This window comes from Gigantopelta aegis, chromosome 9, assembly GCF_016097555.1.
Source record: "Gigantopelta aegis isolate Gae_Host chromosome 9, Gae_host_genome, whole genome shotgun sequence".
In the NCBI taxonomy this organism is placed as follows: Eukaryota; Metazoa; Mollusca; class Gastropoda; order Neomphalida; family Peltospiridae; genus Gigantopelta; species Gigantopelta aegis.
In genome coordinates, this window is record NC_054707.1 from 55654246 (window position 1) to 55681983 (window position 27738).

Here is a 27738-nt window from a genome sequence, read left to right on the forward strand (position 1 = left end):
CTACATTACGGAAAGTACATTATAAATATCGTTTTAAGAATTAGGTTTTACTAGTCCAACTGAGTAATGTAAATAGTGTATTTTGGACTGCTGAGATGTAAATTTATCACTACCAGAAACGAAACTTAGCGGAAGTCGTGTTTCACAAAGCGGTATTTATAACAAAGTAATATTAATTTTGTATTATTGTAAATCTTCAACATCAAAATGAGTGGTGGGGTTTACGGAGGAGGTAACAAATATCATAATTTAGTATTTAGAATGATTAAGTAAATAAACGTCCAGTTGTTGTAGCAATATTTTGTGTGATTATTTGGTTACGCGTGGCTGTTTGTACGAAACCGTGTTGTCGTGTCATCAAGATCTTAAGATAAACTAGCCCGAATACTCTTCCATTTGAGAGCTAGATGGACATTTGTATGGTTGTAATTGTTTTCTCAGTCAGAGATAACACATAACGAAAACAGAATGAGAATTTCTGCCTACTACCAGGTAGGTAATATTAAAGACTCACACTCGAAAACAATAAGAATAACAATAAAATACTGAATCCATGATGTTTTGCCCCAAAGGCAGTTCACCCCTAGTCAGTTCGCCCCCAGTTTAACCTATTCGCCCCATGTGCTAGTTCACCAAGGTCAACATCTATGGTCCGTTTTTTAACATTTTGACATTTACTGGACCTCTGATGTTTACAAGGTTAATGGCCAAAACAAGCGTGCAGATTCCGCCCAGATTTCAGGTGGAATCAATAAAATCATGGAATTAATTATTTCGTGGCAAAATATGAGATGTACCAACAAATATAAACACTGTAAAGAAAACCTCCCGAGTTACGTTTTACGTATAAATAGACAGTTTGTCCAAATAGTAATCCTGCATTAATCCAATTTTCAGTTACGAACAAAATCTTGAATATTCCCACCAGCTATTATAAGCACATTTAAAGGAAACATGACACGAGACCATATTATAGCTCATTTTAAAAGAAAAATGATATAAAAATAATATACAAATAACTTTATAACAATAAAATACATGTAGTTAACTTAAAATGAAGAAATTACGCTACAGTATCAAAGTACGATTTATGCATATTTCTTCGTGAGCGTTCGAAAAAAAAGGAAGTGACGTCAGAGCCGCTGTACTCTTCCATTGTTGTTAACTGTTTATATATGGAGTAAGGTGCTTACGATCTTTTCAGTCCAACAGTGCCGTACTGCGCGGCCTTTGGGTGTAAAAATAAACAGTTTAAACGATCGGGATTGTCTTTTTATGGTTTTCCAAAGGATTGTATCCGAAGAAAGACGCGTGTATTTTATCGCAAAAGAAAAGATTGGACACCAACACCGCATAGTACTTTGGTGTCAGCCTATTTACAGCCCGGAGCCCGAACGTTACCCGGAGACAAAAACAGTACTCGGTTGCGAATGCCGAGGTGTACATTGTACATATTTGGCACAAAGATACACCTCAGCATGATGTATTTATATATGTTAAAACAAAAATGTAGAATTTTTTATTTATTTATTTTTTTGGATTTTTTATTTTTTTTCATGTTTGGGCTGTAGGCCTACATAACAAAATCTGTATTCACCGTCCGAAGAAGGAAACGTCAATAAGTAATTAAATATGGCATATACAAACATGGGATTTGGCATGAGGATACATCTCAGTACGATGTATTTAAATATGTTTTTAAAAAACGTGTAGAAAACAATAATAATTTTAAATAATGTTTTTAATCTTCGGGCGGAATACGTCACAAAAACGTTCCTCATCGCTCGAAGCCCCAAAGCAACACGAAGTTCAATACAAAATAAACCACTACTGTCGGTGTCGAAATAACTATTATGTTTCATCCACGTGCTGACTTGAGAATCGGAATGTTGTTTTAGTTAATTGGTCCTTTCTTTCCGTGGCCTGCACATGTGATTCCTGATTGGCAGGTGTATATTGTAGGGTATCGACCAGGTAAGTGATTACCACGGTCTAGACATACGTACAAAATACGTGCCCGTTTTTTTAAGATCACAGGGTATTGTGGCATAACCTGTCGCGACTATAGTACAATGTTAATGGACATTATCAGCCGCCCTGCTTCATTACTGTAAATAATGCTGTAAAACCCTTGATTAAGTAGACTTTCCCATCTAAAATTACAAAACTGACCAATTACGTAGTACCAAAGAAAAGAAAATTATCACTTGGGTATCGTGAGTGGTCGCTTTTACTCTAACGCACCCTACCAATAGGCCTAATAATATGCTACTTTTTTTATGAGAGAAAAATACTATAACCCCATTTCGTTCTATTGATGCAAATAGAAATATATTTAGTTTAAAAGTTGATTATACTCTCAAGTCATTTATGTTGTTTTACAAGCCAGGTTAATGAAAGTGAAGCGCCTTGTCGTAAATTAGAGCGTTTGTTTACACTGTGCATACAGTTTCATTATGTACAGCCCGAACACAAAAAATGCGATATTTTCTATAAAAAAAAAAAACCAAAAATGTTTGTCCTACATTTATATTTTTTACATATTTAAATACATCATATCGAGGTGTATCTTTATGCTAAATATGAACAGTATACACCTCGGCATTAGCATCCGAGTTTTGGTTTTGTCTCCGGGTTACTTTCGGGCTCCGGGCTGTAAATTGGTCGACCGGTCTGGTCTGGCACCATCAGTTTCTCCACCCTCCGACTCGCTATCCGTTTTTTCTTCAGTATCACTGTTGTAAGTAAATGTGTGTCTTTCTTCATTTACTAACAGCTCATATTGATACGGCAAAACGTTTTGCGAACGAACACTCATTGTTTTGGTAAGCTGTGCAAGTCTTAGATTCTTTATGAGTGGTACGGACTAATGCTTTTAAGTGTAAGGCTTCAGATCAAGCGACGCGTCTCTGACGTCACGGACCTCGTGATTGCCCTGCTCATTAAAGATCGACAATTTCCGCTAAGAGCTCGTATCTGGGGTTCTTTTATGGAGATATTTTAAGTAATTAATTTTTTTATAAAAATTTTTTTTAGGTGATTCAATTTATAATTAATTGTACATGGCTGGTGCCAAATATGGTTTACGTGACATGTTTCCTTTAAAATGTGATTGAAAACTGTTGGTGGAATAGGATTATTTTTACAATTATTCGTCTCAGGTTCACGAGTTTCTTCCACAATATATAATATTTAATGGAATATCATATATAATAATAATAATAATAATAATAATAATAATAATAATAATAATAATAATAATAATAATAATAAAAATAAATTAAGTAATAATATTTTAAAAATCAATTAATAAATAATAAATAAATTAATAATTAATATAATAATAAATTACTGAATAATATTAGTAATTATAATAAATAACATAATAAATAAATTATTGATTTAATAATAATAATAATTTAATTTAATTTTAATTACTAACTAAATAAAAATGTGTTTTTTCATTTAGGGCCTTTACACACACACACACACACACACAGAGAGAGATCTGTACACAACACAGAGGTGGGTGGGGAGAGACATACATAGAGGGATGGAACGGGGTGGCAAGAGATCACGCATTGGCTTGTTTCTTGTTGTTTTCTTGTTCATTTAATGTGCATTATTCTCTATTAATTAGTCTCTTTGTGTGCCTATTCACCTCTCTCCAAAACCTGCCATAAAATATTAATAGAAATATGAAAGATTTATGAAACTAAATTATAATCAAAGATTTTTTAGGTTGTGAGGTTGGGGGTTGTGCAGGTTAATTAAAGAATATTTATAATAATTTTTTTTTTTTTAATTGAATAAAAACCTAAAAATAACTAATAACCAATAATTATAACTAAAAAAAAGAAAAAGAAAAAAAAAGAAGAGTAAAAATTAATAATAAATAAATAATTAAAGCCCTTAAAATAACTAATGACCTGCAATGATAATTAAAGAGGGAAAAACCTTTCAAACACATGTAACTAATGGCCTGTAATAATATTAAAACAATAAAATTCTAAAGGAAATAATAATTTTTAAAATTGTAAATAAATGAAAGCCTTAAAATAAGTAATGACCTTTACTGACAATCATTATGTTTTTAATAATAATAAAAAAGAATAATAACCCCCCAAAAACTTTAATGGCATAAATATTAATTATGCATATATTGCAACCCATACAAAGCACAGATATAGAAAGAAAAATAACAAAATGAATAATCAATTCCATTCAGTTCCGAAATATTTCTTTTTATTGGCTGTACATAAAATGTTTGATACGAATAATTGTTCCGGCGGCACAAAAGTGCCATCGGTGACGCCTCCAACTGATGGCAGTTTATATGTCACCGACAGCAATTGCCGTTGTTGCCACCGTTAAGTAGTTGATACTGTGCCGTTAAAATTAAAGTATTAATTAGTATTTTCTGGCATTACTGAAATGAATGTGGCCAAGGATTAACAATGTTTGACTAGTCACAGCACAACTTGCATCACTTTAAAAAGCAATAGCCCGGTTTACGGGTGTATCTGAAGAATGTCAGTATTAGACTATGACATGTATTTAATCTCTCCAGAAACTGGCATTAGTATTAACATTTGTTTGTTGATTTTGATAATAAATTGAACAAGGTAAAACAATGAATAAAATCAATCGTACATTACAGTGCGTATGCGCAGAACCATTTGCAATTAATAAGGCCGGTTCACAATTACTCGGGGATAGTCTGGTGCCAAAGTAAAAGCACGGTCCTACATACGGCGACAAAGTGCCAAATGAGCTATGACAATACACAAGTGGGGGTCTTGACGTCTATTGATGTATTGTATGATTTCAGTTTTGAAATCGGATTAGGTCCAGAATATTACAGCGACTTCAACTTCTCACTACTCAACGACTTAACCATGTGACTTTCGGCAAAAAAATTGCTCATTTCATCGGCAAAATTAGGGCCTGATCTATCGATGAAGTTTATACACAAACAATATTATAAACATATTCAAGGCCAAACTAAATTATTAAAATATATATTTTGTCAAATTATAATGCTAACATTAATTATAAGTATTGACAGCAAGTATTTTTCCATTTAAAAATATGCATCGAAAGAACCATGTTCTCACTTGATCTATGGGGGAGTTGTGCTGTGTGACACAGTCGATTAGAGGTGATGACCTCTCAAAAAGCATATTTCAATGAGAGACCCATTTATATCACATGGGTATCTCTTCAACTGTGGTGTAATAAATTAAATACCTTTGCAGCAATCATTTTCCAGTTCGCTGTTAACAAATATTTCACATATTAATCACTAATACAGACACTAAGGGAACATTTTGTCAAATCTTGATTGGCAACTACTGTTTAATGTTTTACTATTGTGTAGAGATCTCTGAAACTTTTGTAATGAATCACGACGCAATACTGAACAAAATGGTCCTTGAAACTACAAGGAGAAACCCATCTGCACCTACTTATATAACCAAAACATTGTTTAAAGATGATACTTCGGGTTTGGCACAAATGAGTATCTAATTGAATTACATACATAGCCACCCAAATTTGTATTTTATTTCAGTTTAAGGCTCACACACTCTCACACACAAATTAGCAATGAAGTGATAAATAAAATTGAAAATAATGTTATGCATGTACTTGTACATTGTTGTTAAATTTGTGTTACTTTGTTATATTAGTTTATTTGACAAAAAAAACATTCTTGTAAGTCTTGAAATTTAAATGTGATATTTTAAAAATAAATTTAGTTATTTACACAAGTTTGTCATGGTTAGCAAAAATAAATTGTAATGTGCAACCTTAAAAGATGGTTTACAACCATAGTAAGAGCTCTGGGTATCAGTTTAAAGAAAAAAGTGCCAGCAAAATAACTTGTAACATTTTGTTTACAATATTTACATTTTAACATAGACTTATTAAGTTAACCTTTTGACAAAATTAATGACTCTTATCACTACTGTATGATTTTCTTAACCCTAACCTTAAACGTAACACATTTTCTTTCTGGGGGAGGCCCACCCCCCATACTCCCCGTCATTCAGCATGCACATTGTAAACATTCAATTCCATGGCACCATACCCAAACAATTCTTTCTGGCAGAAACCCTGGCCATATCTTCCTTATCAGTTCATATGGGATCATCAAACCTTGCATGCAAGTACAACCATATCTTCCTTATCAATTCATATGGGATCATTAAACTTTGCATGCAAGTACAACCATATCTTCCTTATCAGTTCATATGGGATCATCAAACCTTGCATGCAAGTACAACCATATCTTCCTTATCATGCAAGTACAACCATATCTTCCTTATCAATTCATATGGGATCATCAAACCTTGCATGCAAGATCATCATCAAACCTTGCATGCAAGTACAACCATATCTTCCTTATCAATTCATATGGGATCATCAAACCTTGCATGCAAGTACAACCATATCTTCCTTATCAATTCATATGGGATCATCAAACCTTGCATGCAAGTACAACCATATCTTCCTTATCAATTCATATGGGATCATCAAACCTTGCATGCAAGTACAACCATATATCTTCCTTATCAGTTCATATGGGATCATCAAACCTTGCATGCAAGTACAACCATATCTTCCTTATCAGTTCATATGGGATCATCAAACCTTGCATGCAAGTACAATCATATCTTCCATATCAATTCATATGGGATCATCAAACCTTGCATGCAAGTACAACCATATCTTCCTTATCAATTCATATGGGATCATCAAACCTTGCATGCAAGTACAACCATATCTTCCTTATCAATTCATATGGGATCATCAAACCTTGCATGCAAGTACAACCATATCTTCCTTATCAATTCATATGGGATCATCAAACCTTGCATGCAAGTACAACCATATCTTCCTTATCAATTCATATGGGATCATCAAACCTTGCATGCAAGTACAACCATATCTTATCAATTCATATGGGATCATCAAACCTTGCATGCAAGTACAACCATATCTTCCATTCATATGGGATCATCAAACCTTGCATGCAAGTACAACCATATCTTCCTTATATATCATCAAACCTTGCATGCAAGATTCATCATCAAACCTTGCATGCAAGTACAACCATATCTTCCTTATCAATTCATATGGGATCATCAAACCTTGCATGCAAGTACAACCATATCTTCCTTATCAATTCATATGGGATCATACAACCAAACAATTCATTGCATGCAAGTACAACCATATCTTCCTTATCAATTCATATGGGATCATCAAACCTTGCATGCAAGTACAACAATCATATCTTCCTTATCAATTCATATGGGATCATCAAACCTTGCATGCAAGTACAACCATATCTTCCTTATCAATTCATATGGGATCATCAAACCTTGCATGCAAGTACAACCATATCTTCCTTATCAATTCATATGGGATCATCAAACCTTGCATGCAAGTACAACCATATCTTCCTTATCAATTCATATGGGATCATCAAACCTTGCATGCAAGTACAACCATATCTTCCTTATCAATTCATATGGGATCATCAAACCTTGCATGCAAGTACAACCATATCTTCCTTATCAATTCATATGGGATCATCAAACCTTGCATGCAAGTACAATATCTTCCATATCTTCCTTATCAATTCATATGGGATCATCAAACCTTGCATGCAACCATACATCAATTCATAAACTTTGCATGCAAGTACAACCATATCTTCCTTATCAGTTCATATGGGATCATCAAACCTTGCATGCAAGTACAACCATATCTTGAATTCTTCCTTATCAATTCATATGAGATCATCAAACCTTGCATGCAAGTACAACCATATCTTCCTTATCAATTCATATGGGATCATCAAACCTTGCATGCAAGTACAACCATATCTTCCTTATCAATTCATATGGGATCATCAAACCTTGCATGCAAGTACAACCATATCTTCCTTATCAATTCATATGGGATCATCAAACCTTGCATGCAAGCATCATATCTTCCTTATCAATTCATATGGGATCATCAAACCTTGCATGCAAGTACAACCATATCTTCCTTATCAATTCATATGGGATCATCAAACCTTGCATGCAAGTACAACCATATCTTCCTTATCAATTCATATGGGATCATCAAACCTTGCATGCAAGTACAACCATATCTTCCTTATCAATTCATATGGGATCATCAAACCTTGCATGCAAGCCATATCTTCCTTATCAATTCATATGGGATCATCAAACCTTGCATGCCATAACTAGGTCACCACAACCTACTTTTCACGACTTACTGGACATAAAAGGAAATCCTTGTCCAGGCTACATCTTCTTTATAAAAAAAAAGTTTGTTTTGTTTAACAACATGACTAGAGCTCATTGATTTATTAATCAGCAGCTATTTGGTGAGGTTTGATAATTTTGACATGTTGTAGAGAGGAAACCTGCTTCATTTTTCCATTAGTAGCAAGGGATCTTTTATATGCACCATCCCACAGACAGGATAGCACATACCACAGCATTTGATATAAACCAGTCATGGTGCACTGGCTGGAAGAAATAGCCCACTGGGCCCACAGACAGAAATTCAATATCTGCTTTCTTATCAATTCATATAACACATTCAATAATTTGTGTGCTTCTCCAAACTCCCAATGGTATTCTTTGTTTCACTGGCCATCAAGATGAAAAAAAGTAATTATTTGATGGCCCGAGTCTGAAAAAACACTGAACTCTGTCTTGGGGCCATATGTGTACCCTCTACCCATACAAGTACAAAATAATTGCTTTTCTGTATTACCATCCATGTACGGTTCAGGAACATACAACAGAATTATAATGTTGTCTTGGCATGTAGAAGGCTACAGGCTCACATTCCTTGTAAATCACTATTATGGAAAACGTTTATTCTGGTTTTTGCAGATGAAGTTGGTGCTTTGGTGTTTGATATTGGATCCTATTCCTTCCGAGCAGGTTTTGCTGGAGAAGATACTCCAAAAGTATGTGCATGTTTACCTGTATATATGCAATCATAATAAGTATTACATGTGCTTGGTATACACTGTTATAAACCTAAATTTGAATCATTTACTAAGCACTGTGAAATGGTGCAAAAATATTATACACTTAAATGACAATATTGAATTCTCTCATCTGTTACAAAATTATTAGGAAATTGACTTTATGATTATGGACTTGTATGCATATACTAAGTAATTGTAAATGGATGTTACTGTTAAATTTGCAGGAGATATGTCCGTTAATTTTTTCATTTTATTTATTTATTGTGAGCACAATGTAACCAATTAATTTTACTTTTGTTACATGACCAATGAATCTATTTTTCTCTTAGGCTGAAATTCCCACTCATGTTGGGGTGTTGGATGAGATTGAAGCATCCATGGATGTGGATAATGCGACAGATGCTCCTCAACCCGACAAACGCTATTTCATAGACACAGTTAACCTCAAGGTTCCGCGGAAAGGCACAGAGATTGTCAGCTTCCTTAAGGATGGCATGAGTGAGTATAATCTGTGTGAAACATAGCACAAGAGTAACAAAAGATGAATAGTAGATAAATTGAACTTTGTAGAATTCTTATATATATATATATATATATATATATATATATATATATATAGGTCATCACCTTGGAGCAGCCAATGACTGTCACTGGTCTTACAAAAGGGTTTATAAGAAAATTAAAATTTATATGACTTGTACATGTTTGTTTGTTTGTTTTGTATATGATACATATAGATGCTGGCTTTGTAAATTTAATGGGGGTTTTAATTTATTTATATATTTATTGTTTTTATCTTTCAGTTGAGAACTGGGATATTTTTGAGAAAGTGATGGACTACGCTATTACCAAACACATCAAGACAGAATCACACTTTCACCCAGTTATGATGTCTGAACCATCTGTTAGTATTTACCTTGTTCTTTTTATAAAGAGAGTGGTCTGATTTTTTAAATTGATTCTTCTTATTGTTTGAAAATGACACTAATAATACCAGTTCATACATTCTGTAGAATTTTAGTTTTGATTTCTTTAATTTTATCAATTGCATAATAATTAAGGCTAGAAATAGATTTATTTTATAAAAAGGTAGATTTACTTGTTGCTTGATTATAGCTGTCAAAGTAGTATTAAAAATGATGCTGTTCGCATGTTTGTTATGTACTTATTGCATATTTCGCTTTATTTTTCAGTGGAACAGCAAGGGCAAGCGTGAAAAGTTAACCGAAATAATGTTTGAGAAATATAACATTCCTGCTTTTTTCTTGTGTAAAAATTCAGTTCTCTCAGCGTATCCTTTTTTGCATCATAAAATTAGTGTTATTTGACTTCTAGATGTTTCACAGAATTGGTAGGTTGATGTACGTATGTATATGTGATGTTGTGTTTTCAGTATTTGTAGAAATTGTAATGAAATGACATAAACTTATTTCTATTGAATATTCTCTGGATACATTGAAAGTTAAAGTAGATATTTAAAACAATAAAAATAATCTTTCTAAATGCTTTTAACAATTCCTAAAAGTATTAAATATATAGTTTGCTCGGTGATTTATGCCTATATTTTCATTTTATATTTAGCTTTTATAACCCAGAAACAAACATAACACTAATTTGTTATTATAAATACTTTTTACTTAAAATAATATCATTATACTGAGCTTTTTTTATTTTCTTTTAAAACCAAACAAGTGTTACAAAGAACATAATGGTTGTTAATTACATGTCCTGTAAAGTCGGCTTTTAACAGTTTGCTCACTTCACCAATGAGACTTGTGTTTGTCAACTTTATCAAGAGTTATCCCCCTGTAGTAAAATTTGGTTGTGGATGCTGTATCTTTTACCACCTGTCATGTACCGAATTTTAAACTGTATATACATTTATATATAACTATTTTTATAATGTCTATATTATTATGTATGGTTGGTGATGGATGAATGTTTTATTACTCCGAGCTGATAGTTGGGGGTGCGTTATCTGGCAGTAACAACCCCCCTTCTCGCCGGTCAAATATATTGTATAAATCGTTTCAATTTTTATTTTGGTGTTTATTTTTTAAATTAAATAGGTTACCAGCGTGCTCTTTTAAATATGTGTTTTTTATGATAAGTTATTTATGTTTTTAACCTCTTTTTATAATAGGAAATAGGAATTTAATAGGGCGGTGCGCTGCTCCTATCCTAGGGTATGCAACATGGTTCTATACCATACTTGTATGCGCTAGGTTTCTAAATTAAAGTGGTGCCAGCGTCTGATGAATGGCATAACGTTCTGTTTCTCCAGGATTATGGAGAGGCGCCCCTGGACTTGGAATGGCCAGGATACGTTTTTATATTGCCAGACTCACCAGACGCTTAATTTTCCCTATTTAAATACTTTTTTTTTTAAATTTATTTTTATTTATTATTATTTTTTTTTTTTTTTTTTTTTTTTTATTATTATTATTATTTTTTTTTTTTTTTTTTTCCTTCTCTGGTAGAATCGTTGGCCCTTGGGCCTAATTTTTGATGGGGGCACCGAGACTGGAGGGCACGACGGTTGGGTTGGCCGGCGGGGGTGCTGGGTGGGTGGGGGATACTCCACCGGAAGATGGTTAGGGCGGTAGGCGTAGGCGGTTTTGGTCGTAAGAGTTGTTAGGTTTGTCCGGGGGACTGCCCCCCCCCGGAACCTTCCCCGGTTTCGGCCACACCGAAGTCCCCAATACGATGGGTGCCCCTAAGTAAAACATATTTTCCTATTAAAAAAAACCTTTTTGTGGCTGAAGCCTAACCTCTTAGTCACCTGCCACCTCTATTTTGAGGGCTAATTAATATATTTAAAAAATTATTTTAAAATATATTTATATTTAGGACTGCCCGATCTAAATTTGCGTTACAAATTGTTAGTTGTTTGCTGTATATTAAATATTGTTTGGGAAAATAACGCACAAAATTATTTATTGTAAAGTCCTTTTTCCCTGTTTGGTTAAATATCAAAATTGCCCCAGTAATTGTTCTGTCCCAGGTTGGACTACTGGCATCCGGTGGCCGAACCTGGGATAGACATGCTCGAAACCTTCGTGGTATAGGAGCATGTAAATATTTTATTGATTGATTGATTTACCACCTGTACATGTACACTTTGTTTAAACATTTATTTTAGCATGTAAAGAGAACTATCATTGTATAGATACTATCCTTACATATTAAAAGATTTGCTAATGGGCGATCGACTGCACTGATTCTGGATAGTGGTGCCACACACACATCGGCGGTACCAGTGTATGATGGCTATGTTATTCAGCATGGTAAGTGAGCACTGCAGATTACAAGGGGTTTTTTTGGTGGTGTTTTTAATGTATGCCCATATTTCCATTAATATTGCCATTTGTGAAAGTACACAGACGTTTTGGTCTTTATTTTTAGGATATTAAATGGCTTCCACTAAATATTTAGTTTATGACTCATGTGAAATAATTTTCACTTTCCACAAGCATTACTGGTGGGACATATATAGCTTTGATAATAACCAACACATTTTGAACCATATGGGTAATAAAGTGGTTTTATGTCCTAGCTCTTTCTGTTACTTGACCCACTTTTAAATTGTTTTATTATGTCACAATCTTACATCATTTTGGGAAATGATATCTTTTCCAGTATCAGCATTGTTTGGCAAAAGAAATGGCATCGCCATGTACATAAACCATGTATAGCATATTGTAATAATTAGAATACCATACTATATCAGCGACCATTTATAATACAACTGATATGTTTTCAACTGCACATCAATAGGTTGAAAATACACTATTAATATAAAGCACTCGCTCATATCTGTGACAAACACTGTCTTCTTTAAGAAATAGGATTGCAATGAATATTGAAAACTGATGTTTGATACTTTGTATTCGTTTTTTTTATAATGTTTTCACATCAGTACATTTCACTTATTCTATGTTTATATCTAGATCCCATGTTTACGGAATAGATTTGTTTATGCTGTGGTATTAATCTGTATAGATCCAGTTTAACAACCAACATTAGTTTTTGTGATGTCACTTAATTATTATTTTATTTTATACTTATAGGTATTGTCAAGTCACCACTGGCTGGTGATTTCATCTCGATGGAATGCAAGAAACTAGCAGAAGAGATGGATATAGAAGTATTACCACCATATCTCATCAAGGAAAAGGTACGTGTTGATTATTCATTTAGAAAATCTTGCAACATCATTTCCTAATACAAAATACAAACACAACAGCAATTTTAATACACTCACAGTTTCATCTCTCCATCTTATAACTTCATTTTCTGAAGCAAAATACTAACAGCAGTTTTAATACACTCAGTCTCACCTTTTATCTTATTACCTCATATCATAAAGCAAAATACAAACTCAACCTCTGTTTTCATACATCCACACTCCATCTTTTAACATCATTTTCTAATACAAAATACAAACACAACAGCAGTTTTAATACAGTCACAGTCTCACCTCCCTATCTCATAACATCAATTCCTAATGTAAAATACAAACACCACCACAGTTTTAATACATTCACAGTTTTACCGCCACATTAAAAGCATCATTTCCTGGTGCAAAATGTAAACATCTATCGGAGGAGCCTAAATAGTGCCAGCATTAAAAGTAAACCCATGTTCATTCTGACAAGTAAAAATCTGCTCGGACAAGCAAAATGTACCCCTATGTTTATCGATGGACATGTAAAAAATGTATATTGCAGCTTTATTTTGAGACATTGAAAACACTTGAACAATATTTTTTTTACTTATTTGAATACGGTAAGGACAAGCAGATGTCTAGATGTACTTGTCCAGTGGACTAGTGAAAACCTGTGGTTATTTCCATGACTGCTAGCAGCTTTAACAATCTGAATGAATTCCATTCTTACTGCCACACATTGGATATTAAACAGAGGCTTGAACGTATTGGGAACTAGTAATTGCAGTATAACTACAATATAATTTTATTGTTACGTGTCATTATATTCAAACTTGTTTAGATCTGTTTGTTTGTGTTTCCAGGAAGCAGTGAATGAGAGCAGTCCTCCTAAGTTTAAAAGGAAAGAGGTTCCCGAAATGACGAAGTCTTTTCACAATTATATGGTTAAAGTAAGAAATCGCTAGCTGTTATTGTTATTATTATAGTGTTTCCTGTTTTCAAGACGACAGTAAAGAAAGAAATGTTTTATTTAACGACGCACTCAACCACTTTATTTACGGTTATATGGCGTCAGACATATGGTTACGGACCACACAGATTTTGAGAGGAAACCCGCTGTCGCCACTACATGGGCTACTCTTCCGATTAGCAGCAAGGGATCTTTTATCTGCGCTTCCCACAGGCAGGATAGCACAAACCATGGCCTTTGTTGAACCAGTGATGGATCACTGGTCGTTGCAAGTGGTTTACACCTACCCATTGAGCCTTGCGGAGCACTCACTCAGGGTTCGGAGTCGGTATCTGGATTAAAAATCCCATGCCTCGACTGGGATCCGAACCCAGTACCTATCAGCCTGTAGACCGATGGCCTACCACGACGCCACCGAGGCCGGTAAGACGAAAGTAAGTCAAACGCTATGTGACTTGGTGTAGTAGGTTTGAATCCAGTCATTTGACACTTTGTATGTGGAGGTTTTCTTTATGTACAGTGAAACCTCTCAAAACCGGACCCTCTGTAAATCGGAATTCCCCCAAAACCGGACATTTTTCACTGTCCTTTTTTAAAACTCGGTACAGAAATTAACCTTTCTAAACCGGATACCTCTTAAAACGGGATATTTTACTTGGTCCTGAGGGTGTTCGGTTTAGAGTAAATCAAAATGTTCTATTATAGCAATAGTTCTAAATTGAGGAAAAATGGGGGTTTTCAGAAATGTCAGGTTTAAAAAAAAATCACATAATTTGCACCAGTTTTGTTTTAGTTTATTGTAAACTATTGACAGATGAGCTGTGTCGGATATCTATATATCGTCCTGTATTTTGTGTCGTGTATTAATCAATGGTTTTGTTTGTCATTTAAAATAATATGTATTTGATTTGTCATTTAAAATAATATGTATTTGATTTGTTTAACATTTTGTTTCCCTTTAGGATGTTCTTCAAGACTTTGCAGCCTCTGTGTTACAAGTTTCTGATACACCATACGATCAGAGGTATACATGTTTAAATGTGTCCATCCCTTCGTACATACTTCCATCCATCCTTTCATCTATTCATCCATTTTTCACTTTCAAACCTCTTGAATCTAAATCCTGTTTTAGTATTTTCTGTGCTCTCAATTCCAAAGTGACTCATTTCTTTTTCTCTTTTGTTTTGTTTTGTTTATTATATTTTCTTGCAGTCACTGGTGTGTCCTGTATTATGTGGGGGTTTCTTTTATCAGTTTTGTCCAGTATATTTTATTTTATTCAGTACATTGGCCATCTCTTTTATATGTTGTTATTGGTTGACTGTTTCAGCACGGCAGACAGTGTTCCAACAGTACATTACGAGTTTCCAAATGGTTCTAACCTGGACTTTGGTTCAGAACGGTTTAAAGCTTGTGAGGGAATATTTGATCCTTCTATAATAAAGGTAACACTTGTACTAATGTTTATATATTAATATTGGTTACAATATATGAATTGTAAAAAGAATGACAAAATTCCATTGAAGCTGTGTTTTTATTACGCCTAATATGATCACAGCAAGAACAGTAAAACCTGTGTTAACTAGCATACAGTGCTCTAAAGTGCATATAAAGGAGCCCTTGCTGGTTTTTACTAAGAGTAGTCTATGTGGTGGAAACATGTTTCTCTCTCAAGTATCAAAATAACCATATGTTACATACCTAATAGTCCTAGTTTAGTCTGTGCTGAGGTGTTAAACAGATTTTTCCTTTTAGAGAGTGTATGATATACATCACCGGACTCGCTATTGTTTTGGTTAAGCCCATCACCTTAATGTTTGTATCTCAGAGTGACTTATCTGCTCATTAGGGAGGTGAAGGCCATTACACTAACATCTCTCTTTCACTATGTACTGATGACCAACCATTGACCCCTGACCTCTACAAACAGACCAGGGCCCTGTTCCACCGTGAGTGCATAAGATAGTTATGCACTTAACATGATCTTAGAGCTAAGATCACTTTGTGGAACAGGATCCAGATGGCTGAATATTTTCTTTGAAGCACATTGTGCTTGAATCTTATGTCGATATACATAAGTGGGTAGATAAAAGTGAGTATTAAAGACAGACTGGTGTTTAATTGTGGTGTTCACTTGGGCAGATTTGACTATCAAACCTGATCATTAGACTCATTCTCTGATTGGGGTTTTTTCCGCCAACCAGTGCCCCACAATTGGTGTATCAAAGGCAATGGTATGTGCTATCCTGTCTGAGAAAGTGCATATAGAAGTTCCCTTTCTGCTGCTAATGGGGAAACTGAGGCACGTTTCTGTAGTGGTGGTGTTATACAAAACAAACCGTATGTTTTAACTATATGTGGTTATTAATGTCCCATGGTCAGAGTTTAAATACGAACATGTTAATACCTTGCAGGATGTTCCAGGCAACACAATGCTGGGCGTTGGTCACGTGGTCACAACAAGCGTTGGAATGTGTGATATTGATATCAGACCTGTGAGTATTGTACCTGATGTGCACCTCAAAACTTATTATATGTATTATTTTATGTTTTAAGGGGTTGTACAGAAGAAAGAGGTAAACACAAAAATGTAACCTTTCTGGTTTTAAGACTGGGGCCTGATTTTGTGTCTTCTGTCCCACCGCATCTCACATCCCACTCCGTTATTTTGGGCACTAATTTTGTCATATCTTGTCATCTTGGTTTTTGTTTATAAAATATAATCTTGTGCTACCCAAATGGTAGTCTTGTATGTAAGTCACTGCAACATTTTTTTAATTAGGAAGTGAAAAACCATTCTTGCCTGATACTTTATTTTTATCTCTTTGTGTGTCTCTCTCTCTCTCTCTCTCTCTCTCTCTCTCTCTCTCTCTCTCTCTCTCTCTCTCTCTCTCTCTCTCTCTCTCTCTCTCTCTCTCTCTCTGTCAGTGTCTCTCTCTCTCTCTCTCTCTCTCTCTCTCTCTCTCTCTCTCTCTCTCTCTCTCTCTCTCTCTCTCTCTCTGTCTCTGTCTCTGTCTCTGTCTCTGTCATCCACCATCCCCAGACTGGCATGACACATATAATATTTTGTGCTAAAACTACCCACTGATTGAAATGTTTTATTTGTTTCAGAGTTTGTACAGCAGTGTCATTGTGTGTGGAGGGAACACGTTACTTGGTGGTTTCACCGACAGACTCAACAGAGATCTCAGCTCAAAGACGCCCCCCGTATGTAGATTTTGTTTACATACCTTTATCTGTATAACCAGTCTGGGTTTTACCAAACTTTCATGTTTCTGTGCCTCTCAGAAACTGTGTCTTTCCTTGTTTTTCAATGTGAAGCTTTTTAAGAGCCAGCAAAATGTTCCAGATTTTTTGTGTGTTCATTTTCTTGTCCGTTAGTTGGATGGGTTTCCTCTAGGCAGACATATGTCTTGGTAAAGGTGTATTCTGACTGTGCAACTTGTAGTAATGACTTAGAGTTGTATTCTAAGAATGTCTCATTCATAGCAATTGTTGTCACACTACCAGTCATGCAGCATGAGAAGAATGCAGAATAAGCTTACTATAACTAGCATGCTACAAGTTGTTACTACAAGTCACACAGTGAGAACGTACCTTAATCATTACCACTAGGATAGCTGCATGTTTTTTCATAACTTTACCTGACCTCAACTATATAATTGTATTATGCATATCCCCTTGTTACAATGGTTTGCTCCAAATATCCCATCAGCTAATGAAATGGCTCTTATACTTTCTTCTGGTCATCTGATTTCTGCTTCCAGACAACCTAGATGATTGACGTGTGTACCCAGAACTGAATGCCTCTATCTTTATTTAGAAGAAAAAAATATCTATGTAAACACCCCCAAAATTTTCTCAACCACTTTAAATATTCTATTTCTAATGGATTGAAGTAAACATTTAGAAATGATTGTTACTAATAGTGTTTATTTGTAATTAAATTATGATTTTGGTTATTTTTTATTATTATTGCAGAGTATGAGGTTGAAGATAATCTCGGCATCAAGCACAGCAGAGAGACGATTCAGCAGCTGGATAGGAGGGTCCATATTAGCATCACTGGTTGGTGTCATTTTCACGTACATCATTACCCACATGGTTAAAAATATCTTGGTACATTTCAGTGATACGTCGCACTAGAACGCCAAGTTGGACGTAACATTTCAACGTCACATGATGACGTTATCGATTGGCGCTAAAGCTTGTGACAATTGAAAATTATTTCACTAAGGACATAAATATGATGCGAAACGGAAGCTTGATTCTTACACCCGTTGGTGGGAACACCATGCGTTATTTTTGATAACATATTTGTTTACACATGTACGTGTGTTAACAATTTCAAGACCAGGTCACCAATGCCATACGTCCAATGAAAAACAAACCAGCACAGTGGAAATTGATTACACTGTGACGTATAGTTAACCTGGCAATCACGTGTCTGTGACACGTAAGTCAGCTACAAGTGCAAAGGGTTGTAAATATCTTTTAGTCACTAAAGATGTTAAAATTTGCTTAAAACTTGTTTTTTAGGATATGTAAGAAACAGAATAATACATTCATGTCCGTTTGATACTATTTATCTTACAACTTGTCTAAAAAGGGGGCGGTCGGTTTGGGATCGATTCCTGTCAGTGGGCTGATGGGGTTATTTCTCATTCCAGCCAGTGCACAACAACTGGTATATCAAAGGCTGTGGTATGTGCTATCCTGTCTGTGGGATGGCACATATAAAAGATCCCTTGTTGCATTAGAAAAAATGTAGCATGTTTCCTCTGATGACTACATGTCAGAATTACCAAATGTTTGACATCCAATAGCCGATGAATAATTAATCAATGTGCTCCAGTAGTGTCGTTAAACAAGACAAAGTTCTTTTTTCTTTCTTTCTTTTTTTAAACTTTCGCTCGTTAGATACATTTTACAACAGCTTGTGAGGTAAATGCTATCTAATGGCTACTCATGTATTATTCTCTATTGAATATCCTATAATTATCATTCATTACCATGTGACGTGTGTCTCATTTGGTCTAAGTGTATGCATGCTAACACATTGCCTGCAAAAGGGAAACATTATCTAGTCTATTAATATTTTCAGAAAGTTTGGTATCTGTAAGGTCATAAACCACTTTACCCAAAATAGATAATAAGGATTGTTTTGATACTGACACATGGTGGGGGAAAAGTGCTTTTTTTTTTTTTTAATATATTTTGCTGAAAACAATATATAATAATTATATATTCTTTGATTCATTTGTTTTACTAGATAGAAAGGATCATTTTCATACTGACGAAGTGGTAAAAAAAAAAAATATATGTTTTAATATGTTTTATTTTGCTCAAGACAACACAGAATAATAATTTATTCTTTTGTTCAGTTTTTTTACTTGTAATTATTGTTTTACAGTAAAATTGTTTACATTACTGGTTTGTTGATTTGGCCATGTGATAAAGTAATGTAACATTTTGTTTTTCTAGGGTTCATTCCAACAGATGTGGATATCAAAACAAGAATACGATGAATCTGGCAAGTCTTGTGTTGACAGAAAGTGTCCTTAGTATATCTTTAAGGTAATTACTTTATGAAACTACTGGTGTATGACCTTTTTGGGGATTCTGTGAAATCTTCATTTGAAAAAGTTTAGTACTCTTAAGCATAATTCACTTAAAAGTGATGTGGGACAGTAAAATATGTCAGATACGTCTCTGTTTATTTTTTTATTATAATAACATAAATGCAAAACAGGAGTAAATATAAGAATATACAGTGAAACTTCTAAAATGGACACCCTCAGGACCATGTAAAAAGTCTGGTTTTAAGAGGTATCTAGTTTAGAGAGGTTCCGTGAAAAAGGTCTGATTTCGAGGGAATTCCGGTTTACAGGGGGTTTAGTTTTAAGAGGTTTCCCTGTATATTAAAATAGTGTAATGCATATTTTTATATTGAAATGTGCATCAATCTTGATAAAACTGAAAACTGACATGTTTTGTTGTGTCAATGAGTAATTTCATCTGTAAATGGGACTAATCAGTTGAAACGAAACCCTGTTGAAGCTTTGAAAATAATTACAGGCTTTTGACATATACCCAACACCTGGGACCATTGCTAAGCTTGAAATGTGCTCATAGACTTCTTAGTACTCTTTGTGCTGTTATACCCAGTGAATGTTCTCGGAGATAACACAAACATCTTGCTAACAATGGCCGATGTATAGTGATGCATTTTGGCCGTTAATGCTTCGGGTAACTTCAGGTCCATGTATTTACAGATTACTGATGCTAGCCATCAAATCTTTTTATTTAATTGTTCATTTTGAAAAACAATATTGACATGTGCTGATAATGTTTTACACCCTTATAAGAAGGGTGGGTCAACCTGTTTTGGAATTTCCTGCCCTCTTGGTTTGTTTTTTTTCAAAAACCTTATGTTCTGCTATTTTTAAATATATGTGCAATGTTCACCCATGAGGACAAATGTTCAACCTTATATTTAAAGCAAATAAGCTCAGTTGTTGGCAGTTAGCAAATTAACATAAAGTAGTTTTACTACTAAGACATACTAGGTTAATTTACAGACCTATTGCACTGTGGAGTACCAGCCCCAAGTTCAGCCAGCAAACGTTTCGCTAACATTCGCAAACTATTTGATTGGTTCCCATAGTGGTAATTAGTTTTACTGTGTAGTGTAAAAATCAGTTAGCGACAAGCGCTTGACTGAACTTAACCCTGTTCTATGTTGGTCAGTCTTTCTTTCTACTATTTTCAGGATGAGAGACAACATTGTTATTGTCTGCTGGAAACTCATTTCATTCTGTTTCTTTTTTTTCAGGAGACTCGTTACATTTGATGGTGCAGAAATATGAAATCTTGTCTTGTGTACTTTCTTGAGGAAACGTTCACTACTGAACTGTAACAACCGACTCTCTAAGGTTGATGTTTGATAGGAATACAGTCAAACTACTGCATACGTAGAGAATACTAAACAAGTTCCTATTACAACTTGTGTCTTTTCAATTGTACATCACTTGCTTTTGCTCATGATGTATGATTAAAAACAATAAGTATGTATTCTAATTAATCCAGCTCACATCATTGAACAAATATCTGACATTTACTTTCAACATGACGAGACATGGAAATGCACAGAGTTAAGACGAGGAGAGATGGCGTCGCTAACCGAAATGACATTTAACAAAATGGCTGCATCACAGCATGTGGTGGTCACCTGATTGGATTATTTATCAATGAAACTTTTCATTTCCACATCTTTCTTAAAGAAATTTACACAAACAGTACTATAAACATACATCTGTGATGCGATTGTTCAGAAAATTAAAAAGAAAAAAGTTGAGGTAGAGGCAGAGTTGGTGTTTCTATACTGTCTCAAAACTATTTTAGATTTGTATTTGATTTAGATGGGTTTATGAACTTTAGAATCACTGCAATATCTTCCTTTTTTCTTAATTATCTTAAAAATGAACAGTCCCAACTAACAGATGTATGGTACATACAGTGTGTAATAATTTTGATGTGTGAGGTACACTTCACTGCTAAAATGGCCTTCAGGGTTTCTTAAGGCAGGTTTTCAAGCATGACTATTCATATTTTGTTTAACATTGTCATCCATATCACGCAATATACATAATAAAAGTCAATTAATTTTTTTAAATTTTGTTTTGTATTTTGTTATTTCTATTAAAATGACAGTGTTAACATTTGTTATACGCCCATCTATGATGGGTCATATTATGGTATGTCGTTGTCCATCCATCCATCTGTCTGTTTGTTAACGTTTTCTTATTTGTGCCATATATTGCATACAGGACCATGAAACCTCACTGTGACCTACTTTTCAAGGTCTACTGCACTTAATAGTAAATCCTTGTCCGGACCATATCTTGCATATAGATGTATACAGGACCATCATACCTCACATGTAGGAACATCTTGGGATGGTGGTGTGTTGCATACTATTACTAGGTCACTGTGACCTACATTTCACGGTTTACTATACATAACAGTAAATCCTTGTCCAGATCATATCTTGCATACAGGACCATCAGACCTCACATGTAGAAACAACTTGGGATGGTGGTTGGTCCAAAACAAACTGTTCATCCATCCCATTGCAAAACTTTCACATAATTAAACTTTAATCATACCCGTAACATATTCATTAATATAGATATGGTTTTCCATCAAACTCTTGATGGGCATATCATGTACCTCACCGGTACTCTTGTTTATAATTTATGTTATATATAACACTTATTTACAAGACAATTTTCTTCTGTTAATAGTTGAACTCCTTTCCATTGTGCTTGATGAAAAGTCCTATTTATCATGATGTCTTTCTGTTGATAATCAATCATAAAAATTCACATCATCATCTTTCATATCTGCACCTTAATTTTTCTTGCAAGCATTTTTATTGTCCACCTTAATGTATCGTAACAGCGCACCTCCCACTGGTTGCTGATTAGAAGCTGCTTGAATATACTTATACCTGAGGGACACTACCTTGCCAACTACAACAACTCCAGATGAAGTTGTACAGTACTAAAAGTGATCTACAGAGGACAGTATTGTTCATAGTCACAGCTGGCCTCAATGAGTAGTCGACAAGCAAACAAGAAGAAGAAGAAGACTATCATACTGATTCAATGATTTAAAAAAAAAAAAAAACATTTCTTCAATATATGCCAGCTTTACTCTATGGAATGCAAATATCTCACCTGGATGTTTTAGAAGACTGGTTTATCACTCACCTGAGATTTACAAATATGAAGGACAGGATCATAGTTCCAGGTAACTAAAGCCATAATCATTCCCACAGAAAACAGACTTGAATTTCTTTGAAGGGAGGAACTATGATGGTTCCAATGGATGCTTTCATTTTGGTTGTCTGGATCCATTCTTAATAACTAAAGATTTGGCTCATAAAATTGAACTAGGTCTTTTTGAAATTTCATCAGAACATATTTGTAATCTTGAATGTCAAGTTTTTCTCACTATTGATCAACTGTCAGTGTTGTGGGAATCCACACAAAAAATCTTTTTTTTTCATGTTCAAAATGCTGGTAATAATTGTATTCATAATGTGCTCAACCCTATTTCATACATCAGAGGGATGGGATGTAGTTCAGTAGTAAAGCACTCACTTTATGAGTAGTTGGTCTAGGATCAATCCCTTTCAGTGGGGTATTTCTCATTCCAGCCAGTGCTCCACAACTATGGCATGTACTATCCTGTCTTTGGGATGTTGCATATAAAAGATCCCTTGCTACCAACACCCAGAGAATAGCCCATTGCATCTCACTATCTGTGTGGTCCGACACCATATTTACCATACAAATGTCTTTTGTCACTAAATAAAACATTCCTTCCTTCCTTCATCCATCAGAAAGCAGCATGTATTCAATGCTCAGGAAAATTTCATCATTTAAGGCTGTTTTTGGATGTCCAGATCACTGGTCATCTTCAGTACTCATCTGTTGTTGTCAACATACCATTCGAAGCTCGTTCGTTGTATTGGTTAAATCATCATAGATTTGTTTGGGAGTTGTATTTCTCAAGTAAAAATATTATATCACTACTGTCAACTCAATGATGTCCAAAAATTCATTTAAAAAAAATTGAATCACAATATATAACAGTTTGGTCTTGTCAGATCTGCATTGAATTATGGTACTATAAGTTTATTACGTAGAAGGTTTTTTTTTTAATGCAGAACATGGATGGTCTACTAACCATTTGAATAACCTTATAGGTATTAAAAGAATGTCTTCCTAAATTTGCAATTAAAGTTAGGCATTTTTTATGATGTCATTTTAGTCATTAACCATTTCAAGTACATTAAAGTTACTGCTATGTACAGTCTTGTCTTGTTAATTCGAGATATTTATAGCGATGTTACTTGATTTAATATTAATGAAATATTTGAAGAACATGTCCGTGCGTAATTGTTGAGTTGATGGAACTGACAACAAAAAGGCTTAACGAATACTTTAGCACGTGTGCTGTAACGGATTAGGCAAGGATGACCAAAAGGGGTCAGTAGTGCCATCAAGTAGATCTGTTAGGTCAACATTTCTGACGTAGACCTCAACCTGCGTCACTAGTCTATACTTGGGAAGGGTCAATGTGTCAGGTAATCTTAAATAGCATATACGTGTATTAGCATATATCAGTCAATATTCCAAATATATGTATATATATATATACATTATAAAAAGACAAATGTAAAATGCACATACGTTGGCCATTCTTTCGTAATAACGAAGATTTGTTTTCCTTGTGTCGTTTTATCGGAATATTAAATGAATACAGAAGTCACAAGTTTCTTGTTTTTCTTTCCAACATAAAACATAATTACTAAGTTGACAACATGGTGACACTATCAATCAATAAAATATTTACATGCTCCTATACCACGAAGGTTTCGAGCATGTCTATCTCAGGTTCGGCCACCGGATGCCAGTAGTCCAACCTGGGACAGAACAATTACTGAGGCAATTTTGATATTTAAACAAACAGGGAAAAAGGACTTTACAATAAATAATTTTGTGCGTTATTTTCCCAAACAATATTTAATATACAGCAAACAACTAACAATTTGTAACGCAAATTTAGATCGGGCAGTCCTAAATATAAATATATTAAAATTAAAAAAATATATATATTAATTAGCCCTCAAAATAGGGGTGGCAGGTGACTAGGAGGTTAGGCTTCAGCCACAGGAGGTTTTGTTAATAGGGGGATATGTTTTACTTAGGGGCACCCATTGTATTGGGGACTTCGGTGTGGCCGAAACCGGGGAAGGCTCCGGGGGGGGGGAGGGGCAGTCCCCCGGACAAACCTAACAACCCTCACGGCCAAAACCGCCTACGCCTACCGCCCTAACCATCTTCCGGTGGAGTATCCCCCACCCCACCCCCCCAGCACCCCCCCCCCCCCGGCCAACCCAACCGTCGTGCCCTCCAGTCTCGGTGCCCCCATCCTTAGGGGCACCCATCGTATTGGGGACTTCGGTGTGGCCGAAACCGGGGAAGGCTCCGGGGGGGGGGGGGGCAGTCCCCCGGACAAACCTAACAACTCTTACGGCCAAAACCGCCTACGCCTACCGCCCTAACCATCTTCCGGTGGAGTATCCCCAACCCACCCAGCACCTCCCCCCCGGCCAACCCAACCGTCGTGCCCTCCAGTTTCGGTGCCCCCATCAAAAATTAGGCCCAAGGGCCAACGATGCTACCAGAAAAAAAAAACACTAAAAAAACCTAAAAAGTATTTAAACAGGGAAAGTTAAGCGTCTGGTGAGTCTGGCAATGTAAAAACGTATCCTGGCGATTCCAAGTCCAGGGGCGCCTTTCTATAATCCTGGAGAAACAGAACGTTATGCCATTCATCAGACGCTGGCACCACTTTAATTTAGAAACCTAGCGCATACAAGTATGGTATAGAACCATGTTGCATACCCTAGGATAGGAGCAGCGCACCGCCCTATTAAATTCCTAACACGGTGACACAGATCAAATATAAAAGTCTAAGCTCTTAGGTGAACGATAGAGTTGACACTGCCACTGAGACCTCCCAAGGGAATGACAGCAGAGATGTCCTCCTTGGGTCTTCCCTTCGGTCTCTTTGGGCTATATATATTTTCATGTATAGAAAAACGAATATTTATAACATACATATGTTTGTTGACTTGTAATTGCCATGGGTTATAGTCCTTAGTTGATACACTAGCGGCAACAATTAAACGCTGTAATTTAGTGTCTCACTAATTGGACTGATTGCTATCCCTTAATTAACTAATGACTAAGTTCTGGCATAAATGCAGGTGACACAATAACAATTAATAGAATCGTATATACACAGCTAACTATATATATATATATTTCATTTGCATATAGTTGTAAACGTCCCACTATGACAGTAACTTGAGTCGCAGACTTTTCAATCTGTTTTGTTTCCCTATTCCTTAGATTTTTCGTTTTGCTTTTTTAAAAACGGAAAACAAGAAATGATGGCTGAAGAAAAGTCTCCTAATATTTGTACTGAAATGATATATAGGCGTTTGAAGATACCAACAACTGGAGGGGCCATTAACATATTAATTTACCTTCCAACAAACTGAATATGAATTGTTCAAATGACATTGTGTGTGTGTGTGTGTGTGTGTGTGTGTGTGTGTGTGTGTGTGTGTGTGTGTGTGTGTGTGTGTGTGTGAATAAATCTACATGTTTTATTTTGTTGAGTCGAGATATTTATAGCAAAGGTACCTGATTTAATATTAATGAAATATTTGAAGAACATGTCCGTGCGTAATTGTTGAGTTGATGGAACTGACAACAAAAAGGCTTAACGAATACTTTAGCACGTGTGCTGTAACGGATTAGGCCAAAAGGGGTCAATGGTGTCATCAAGTAGATCTGTTAGGTCAACATTTCTGACGTAGACTGCGTCAACCTGCGTCATTACAATCTATTCTTGAGAAGGGTCAATGTGTCAGGTCTTCTTAAATAACATATACGTGTATTAGCATATATCAGTCAATATTCCAAATATATGCATATATACACATTATAAAAAAAAACACATTTAAAATGCACATACGCAGGCCATTCTTTCGTAATAACGCAACTGGAGGGGCCATTAATATATTAATTTACCTTCCAACATGGGTGGGAAATGTAATATTTTAAGAGTTGGGGGCCAAGGCTCCATCTCCCGTTTCTGACGCCTATGGATAACTGAATATGAATTGTTCAAATGACATTTGTGATTTTTGTGTGTGCGTGCGTGCGTGTGTTTGTCTCTGTGTGTGTGTGCCTCTGTGTGTGTGTGTGTGTGTGTGTGTGTGTTTGCGCGTGCGTGCCTGTGTTTTCAGCAAATGTGTTATTACTTATGGGTTCTTGCTTCACTCTGCATCCGCTTTCTCTGTCCTACAACAGCAGTCCATTTCTTATCCTCTGTACATTGCATTAATTTGGTCACCAATTCCTGGACCAGCGGCTATTGGTTCTCTATATTTGTGTGTGTGGTTATTGTGTTCATGTTTTGCTTTTGTTTTTTCCTGAAAATTTGCACTAGGTCTCAGGTAAAATTCATTTTATTAATGAATATACATCAGATCGTTTCTGTTGATTTTACATTCGCACACGAGGTGGAGACAATCCGTTCATAGATAGATAATTATTTTAACGTGCCCATATACCACTAGGGTTTCGAACACGCCCAATCCAGAGTCCGACCTCCGATAAGGCAGAATTTTGAAAATAGCTATTAGTGAGAGAAAAAAAGTTAATACAATTAAAAATAAATAAATAAAAAGTTACAAGCCAAAAATAAAAAGAATTGACTGCTCGGTCGAATATTTATATAATTTGGAGCATTTTAGAAGGACAGTCCAAAAATAAATAAGAGAAAGAAGAAAAGATCGGACTATTTAATAATATTTGTAAAAAAAAAAGAAGTAATTTCGACATTTTGAACGAAGGTCTAAAAGTTTAAAGTCCGATCTATATGTCCACGTGAGTGGCCTCGTTAAGGCCGTTTCGTTCTTGAGGA

At 35.2% G+C, this 27738-nt stretch overlaps 1 protein-coding gene across 2 annotated transcripts; it reads left to right on the top strand.

Moving 5' to 3' along the window:
* The first annotated feature begins 110 nt into the window (after positions 1-110).
* Positions 111-21838, top strand: LOC121380792 (actin-like protein 6B). Of its 2 annotated transcripts, none has more exons than XM_041509767.1 (15): positions 111-232; positions 8925-9001; positions 9355-9523; positions 9829-9929; positions 10219-10316; positions 12218-12312; positions 13096-13202; positions 14057-14143; positions 15126-15187; positions 15494-15608; positions 16578-16658; positions 17275-17370; positions 18145-18231; positions 19648-19740; positions 20999-21838. In XM_041509767.1, the coding sequence occupies exons 1-14, from the start codon at positions 208-210 to the stop codon at positions 19726-19728; spliced, it is 1281 nt and encodes a 426-aa protein (XP_041365701.1). In that variant the 5' UTR covers positions 111-207; the 3' UTR covers positions 19729-19740; positions 20999-21838. The 2 variants fall into 2 exon arrangements, with proteins under 2 accessions (XP_041365701.1, XP_041365702.1); XM_041509768.1 differs by lacking the exon at positions 111-232 and adding an exon at positions 478-492.
* The last annotated feature ends 5900 nt before the right edge of the window (positions 21839-27738 follow it).

Coding starts and splice junctions, on each gene's coding strand:
- LOC121380792 (XM_041509767.1), top strand. CDS start 208: ATGAGTGGTGGGGTTTACGGAGGAG. Junction 10,317..12,217: donor AAAAATTCAGTTCTCTCAGC/GTATCCTTTTTT, acceptor ACATATTAAAAG/ATTTGCTAATGGGCGATCGA. Junction 15,609..16,577: donor TTGATCCTTCTATAATAAAG/GTAACACTTGTA, acceptor AATACCTTGCAG/GATGTTCCAGGCAACACAAT.